The sequence below is a fragment of the Littorina saxatilis genome, unplaced genomic scaffold (assembly GCF_037325665.1).
Source record: "Littorina saxatilis isolate snail1 unplaced genomic scaffold, US_GU_Lsax_2.0 scaffold_2199, whole genome shotgun sequence".
Lineage (NCBI taxonomy): Eukaryota > Metazoa > Mollusca > Gastropoda > Littorinimorpha > Littorinidae > Littorina > Littorina saxatilis.
This window is the reverse complement of record NW_027127035.1, coordinates 653-7,500: the sequence shown is the minus strand read 5'-3', so window position 1 is coordinate 7,500 and position 6,848 is coordinate 653. Positions and strand designations below refer to the sequence as shown.

The 6,848-nt window shown below is 39.8% G+C and overlaps 1 protein-coding gene across 1 annotated transcript in view; it reads left to right on the top strand.

Moving 5' to 3' along the window:
• The window catches only part of LOC138955500 (uncharacterized), a 13,549-nt gene extending 7,506 nt beyond the window's left edge, over positions 1–6,043 (top strand). Inside the window, exons 2-4 of the mRNA XM_070327094.1 lie at positions 687–785; positions 2,005–2,179; positions 3,039–6,043. Coding sequence (XP_070183195.1) covers positions 687–785; positions 2,005–2,179; positions 3,039–3,838 — 1,074 coding nt within the window. The 3' untranslated portion in view covers positions 3,839–6,043. The remainder of the gene's footprint in view (positions 1–686; positions 786–2,004; positions 2,180–3,038) is intronic.
• The last annotated feature ends 805 nt before the right edge of the window (positions 6,044–6,848 follow it).

Sequence of the window (6,848 nt, the reverse complement as noted above, 5' to 3'; positions counted from 1 at the left end):
CCAAAGCGGCCTTGGGTGGCGTTTGCTCAAAAGATGGGGGCGACTATTGCACACACCGTATTTTTGTTAGTATGGTCCCAATTTTTGGTGAACTTCCATCTCCGACTGTAGCACGTAGCCGGGCACAAAGAATCCTTCTTTATCATGTATTATCGGTATGAAAATGCGTTCGTGGGATACCTCCAGCTTCGCTGGGATATTAGACTGATTAAGTGTACAGTGCCAGTGGTAGTGCTAGTGGTTATCGGTACTTTTTTATGTGTTGACGTCAGCGATGTGTGCGCAGTTCAAAGGTTAGGGGTCAAAGTTTACGGATGCTTCCTTCGATCCGCTAACGAGCTGTGGTTGAATCGACGAAAATAACGAGCCCCAAAAGGTATGTAAAAACTGAGCGAACGCTTGTTTATTTACACGATTATTTATAACTAGTATGTTCCTAAACCACTTAATGGTACAAATGTCAGTTTAATGTGTGATATAATCCTGGTTTGATGCTGTAATTTAAGCGTTGAACAGAGCAAGCTTTTTCACATTTCAAACACACAAAAAATGGCTGCTTTTGATTTGTGTTCAGTTTTTCGATTCACCCTTTTTGATTTCGATTTCGCTTACTGTCTGGAAGATGAGTTATGCAGTGAAAAGTTGCAAATGTTCCAATCCTCTCGCTGTTTATGTTTTGTTTTAAGATCGATCTTCATGGATGCCAGGGACCAACTTTTGAGCTTGCGGCGTGGGACGAGGATGACGCAGAAGATGATTTTGTTGTCTTCGCACTGCTTGATCAGGTTAGCAAACAAGTCAAAGCTTAGCTTCTAAAGGCATTAAAGGTTCCGCTGAAATATAGATCTAACTGTCAGGAACAGGCGTATATTTTGGTTATGGCCGGTGAGGTTACTTTGGATTGGTTATGGTTAGGTTTTAAATGTTGTTCATGTAAAAAATTAAATGTTTTTTTGGTTAGATTTCATAGTCATGATAGTGATCTTGTCTGAATCTACAGTGATACTGATAGTGATATTGGGTAGATCTAACACTTACACCTAGATTTGGTTTCCGTGTGACTTTGTTACTTACATTTAATGGTTTATAAACATAGAGTTTTAACTATTTACTGTTCAAGAATCAAAATCAAATGGAAACTGATGACCAAATCTGCAGTCAAGAGTTTTAGTTTCATCAAAGCATGAATATTATTATTAAGTCCACTCTCTGTCACAGAGTCTTTGTCACTGTCAGTTTGTGTTCTTGTGTCATTTTAATTTGATAGCAATACATGTACTTTCAAGAAGGATGTTACACTTACTGGTTCTATCAGACTTTTAAGCACAAGGCACCTTGGTTCTAGTTTTATTATTTCTAGGATCAAATTACTTCAGTACAAGGAAACTTCTGTGTTCTAAAACATACACAGTATTTATATCAGAATACTGTCAACTGGTGCTTTTTGAGATGCACAGTTGAAACTATTTATCCAACATGCTTCAAGTTCAACCTGTAACTTAGTGTAAGGGTCATTTGTTATGCAGGGGCGAGTGAACAATCCGCTTGGCTAGTAACAACAGGCTCGCAACTCACCTGGCTGGTCAATTAAAATTCTGGTCAAATGCAACCAAAAGGGTTTTAACGCTACTGCAGATCAATTGTGGTAACTGGTATGTATCGGGGCGGGGAAATTTCTGCCAGGTTAGTGACTTTCTTGTGAACAAGAAACAATTAACAAGTGGCTCTATCCCATCTCCCCCCTTTCCCCTATCCCATCTCCCCCCTTTCCCCGTCGCGATATAACCTTGAATGGTTGAAAACGACGTTAAACACCAAATAAAGAAAGAAAGTGACTTTCTTGAAGTTACTCGCCCAGCTGGCGAGTTAAAATGTTGGAGTTTAACTTTCCCTCTGTTACCCAGTATTGATTTGAGTAGCTTCAGCAGAATTTTCAGGCTAATTAATTGAATAAAGTGTACAAGTGATCCATGATTTCACTAAGTTTAACCTACATTTCAACAGCCAGAAAGAAGGGCCTATGAGGGTCAGTTCGCCCTCGATCACTTCACAGCCATCGAATGTGAGGACTTATTTCGCTTCAGCGCGGAAGAGATTCGGAGACTGTGCGCCCTTCTGGGAATGCAGAGGACTATGCAGGCGCCTAATGGAATGAACAATCAAGGAACCAAGGCCAGTGGTGAGGATTTATTTTTTTTACCCTGGTTGCTGTGAAGTTGAGTTGTATTTCAGTCAGAATGATAGTTTAATGATCCTCCTCCATGATTTGATTCGCAAAGTCATGAAGTTTGCATTTACTGTGAATATTCAGTGAGTTGTTTTTACTATTTCAGGTTTCGTAAAAGATTAAAGCGGAGCGTTGAGTTGGGGCATAATTTATTTTGGGATTGCTTAAAATCTCAAATTTGAACTATGTATTTTGAACTTGAATCACAAAATGTACCTGACTAACTTTAGCCCCTTTGGTCGACACAGTACTCTATTTAGACAATAGAGAAATAATAGTGAATTGGTTGTGCCACTTACTGACTTAGTCTGTGGAGTTGAGTGAAATTATTTTTAAAATATGGTAACAGGATAAATAAAGATGCGTTGATACTGATAATTTATTCATATTAGTTTAAAAAAATAAATGAATATTGTTTTTACAAGTTGACGAAGTGGCCGCCATTGTTACGTGAATCCAAGTTCAAGGGAAGTTACTTTTGATGTGCAAAGGACTTATTTGTTTTAACTTTTTTTTATGATAATTGTTTTTATTGATTTTGTCTTCGTGGTGTCCCCCCCCCCCCCCCCCCTTAAAAATTTTTTTTTTTAAATTTTGTTCTTTTCGGGTAACTGTTTTTGTGTGTGCAGTATAGCCAGTAACTGTGTCAAACCTGATAAATAGAAAATCAAACTGATGATAAGCATGTCGGGCTGGATATTTTAAGGCGCGTGAGAAAACTTTTGCAGTGTTATTATTTTGAACTTGAAGACTGTATGAGAATATGCCTCTCCACACACATTCGCTCATTTGAATTTATGATTTTTTTCAGGATTGGAGGTGCTCTGCATCTGTCTGCGGAGGTTGGCTTACCCATGCCGGTTTGCTGACGTTTCGCAGATGTTTCATCGTCCCAAGCCGGAGTTGTGTGTGCTGTTCAAGGTAGGTATCGACTTCATCTATGATCAGTTTTCTGACAAACTAACAAACCTCAATCAGCCATGGCTGACAGTGCCCCAACTGGAACGGTACTGTGCAGCTATACATGCCAAGGGGGCTCCTCTGGAGTTTTGTTGGGGGATGGTTGACGGCACAATACGATCAATGTGTCGCCCAGGCCATTTGCAACAAGAAGTGTACAATGGCCATAAGAGGGTGCACTCTCTAAAGTTTCAGTGTGTCGTGACACCAAATGGCCTTGTGGCAAATGTTTTTGGGCCCTTGGTTTGTCGACGACATGATGCAGCTTTGCTGAATGGTAGTGGCATTCTTGAACACATGCAGCAGCACATGGTCACTCCAACAGGAGATGAAATGTACCTGTATGGGGACCGAGCCTACCCCTTGACCCCTAACTTGATGAGGCCGTACCGTGGACAGATCACAGAAGAGCAACAGGCCTTCAACACAGAAATGAGCAGGGTGAGAAACTCTGTTGAATGGGAATTTTCAAAAATTGGGCTGTGGGCATTTTTGGATTTCAAAAAAAATTTGAAGCTGTTCTTGTCCCCTGTAGGGAAACTCTACCTGGTTGGAGTTTTGTTGTCCAACTGTCATACTTGCCTACATGGCAGTGAGCCATCACAGTTCTTTGGACTGAATCCACCAACACTGGAGGAGTATCTCTACTAATTGTCTGTGTAGCTCTCAAGTAGAAGAAATGCTCATTGCATTGATCTTGTGTCACATGGTGTTTGGCATCCAAATGGCCAAGCATCTAAACAAATTGACCCTGTAGAAGGCTTTAAATTATTAACATGATTTCACTGCTTAGAGATGGCCAAATCTACTGCCCGGTCGCCTGGTGGGAGTTCAAAATATGGTGGATAACCCGGTTTGCAACTACAAGTATCTGGTCAAATGCAATTGGCGGGGACGTAGCTAAGTTGGTAGCGTGCTGGCTTTGTAGCCAGTTGGTCGCTATCAGCGTGGGTTCGATCCCCACGTTCGGTAAGAGATTTATTTCTCGGATTCAACTTTGTGCAGACTCTCTTTGGTGTCCGAACACCCCCGAAAAAGATCCCAAGTTCACAGCAAAAGTCTCAGGGCTTGGAAAACACGAAGACACGCTTGCATGATCTTTCATCTCTGATTATCATGATCGTATTTCAATACTTTGACAAGACAAACCCAATGCTGGTGTGTCGAAGAAGACAGCCACAGCGGGCTTGTTCGAATCAAAGTATCACACCATATTTTCAGCGTATTACCAACACCTGTCCCAATATAGACCAGTTGGTCTAAGAGGACGTTAAACCCTAATAGTCAGTCAAATGCAAAAGCAACTTTTTCAGTGGTACTTTATTGAGTTAAATTTGGTTAAACCAAATAGATGCTGCACATTCAGACATTTCTGTCGTCTGTAAAATTGACACACAAAAAAAGAAGCACCCAACTGGGGCGCGCTTTAAACGTTTCATACTGGCTGCGGCCTGTTTCTTATTTCGCTACTGATTCCAAACAAGCATATGTCTATTATCAAGTGAACCTGCGTAAAAATAAAGCCAGGTAAGAACCCAGCTGACCTCCATTTATTGATCATTTGTAAAATTGTATGCTCTTGTCACTTGTGTATAAATACATATCTGATGGTCACTCATACTGACACCGAACATAATTTGTTTGTGTGGTATATACCGGCTTTTGACATATCTTGCAGGACAGTGACTTTCTTGAAGTAACTGCTAGTGCTACTTTGCTTTATCAGCCTGTACAGCTGTACTTGCTTTCGCAAATTACTTTAGTACATGCTATTCTTCATTATGCATTAGTAGGTGTGCACATGGATCTCTGACATGGGTACTGCTGTGTTGTAATTTGTAGTTTGCAGGCAGAGGGTCTTCTTGTCTGCCCATACCTCGGTACCAAGCGGCCACTAAACAACCATCATCACCAGCCAGGCAGTCACATGGGACTCTCCACTCTTCACTGAAAATCTTGTTCTTCAACTATAACTTTTTCAAAGACACTGAACTGTCAAATATTTGGGCTGTGTGGATTTGCCTCAGGACCCGTCCTTACAAAAGATCCAATCTTCTTCTTCTACATTCATGGGCTGAAACTCCCACGTACACTCACACATTTTGCTTGAGTGTATTTTTAACGTGTATAACTATTTTTACCTGCCATTTGGGCAGCCTTGCGTCACTTTCAGTGATCTGTTGGAATGTACATCTTTATTTGCTGCTGACCACTCACTCATCCTCTATAAGGGGGGGGGGGGGGGGGGTTAAAAGTGTTTGGTTTGGTTCGATCCCCACGTTCGGCGAGAGATTTATTTCTCGGAGTCAACTTTGTGCAGACTCTCTTCGGTGTCCGAACACCCCCGTGTGCACACTTGCGCACGAAAAAGATCCCACTTTCACAGCGAAAGTCTCAGGGCTTGGAAAACACGAAGACACGCATGCATCATCTCTCGTCTCTGATTATCATGATCGTATTTTGATACGCCCACCAAATGTAGCTGAACACACCTGGAGCTAGACCTTACATCTTCATTAATTATTTTATTTCTAGTGCCATTACATTCCTAAATAACCACATATTAATAACTGGATCTGTCCATGAATTGAAATGAGTTTGTGTACTATTTGCTGTATGATTATTTGACTTTGAAAGTGAAACAAATTGAAAATCAAATTATAGTCATATGAAGTTAGAATTGGTTATCTACATATATATGTGTATAGGTGTTATAAATAATTTATAATTAATAGTACTTGAAGTTAAAGGGATTATTTTGAGTAACAGAACATACATTTGAGACTTGTTAAAATATTGCCCTTTGCATGGCAAAGCTTGAAGAAATAGTAATTAAATTCAACGTTTGAAATTGTATTACAGAGTGAGAGTTCAGTCCAAAGTGTGTATACATGTCTATGTGTTTGTACAATTATAATGCTTGTTTTTATGTTGAAACAACTCACTCTAGATCTGATTTAATTGTTGTCAGTAAATTCTCTCTCTAACTTAGCTTTAGTGCAAGTCAATTTATTGGAATAATTATGATTAATGATAAATGTACAGAAACTAAATTTATTGCAGATATAACAGTAAAACTGATGCATGCATCTCAGATTTGGAAATCAGAGAATTTTATGGTGAAAGGGAGGCAATCAATCAAGAAAGAAGAATAACAGACTACTCAGACTTGGCTAAAGTGAGATGTATTTCTGATCCTGGTCATTGCTAGGTGTTTGCCATGGAGTCTGGCTTATAAAAATTCAGGAAGAGAATAATGTTTGGATAAGTGAAGGAAAAGTAATCAAAGATCACCATATCAAGTCGGGCTTTGCTTGCGGTCGCTCTGGTACTGAGGTCAAGCAGTGCGGCCGGCTAACAGGTAGTTTTGGGTCGCTTGTTGTCTTGTCACCATTGGCATAAAAAAGAAGAATGGGTTTTCCGTGTGACCTTGTGCTTAATTAAAATATATGAAACTGTAGATGTTGCGGAACTTTAGACTTCATACATGCCTAATATTACCGAATGTAGGAGGATAATGCCAACCTTGTTTTCCTTGCGTTTTTGGAATAATTCATCTCTAATCACACAAACTCACACACAAAATTTGAACAAGATTTGAAAACAAAAGTGAACTTAGCAATCAACATTTTTACTGAATCAAAATATAACACACAACAGA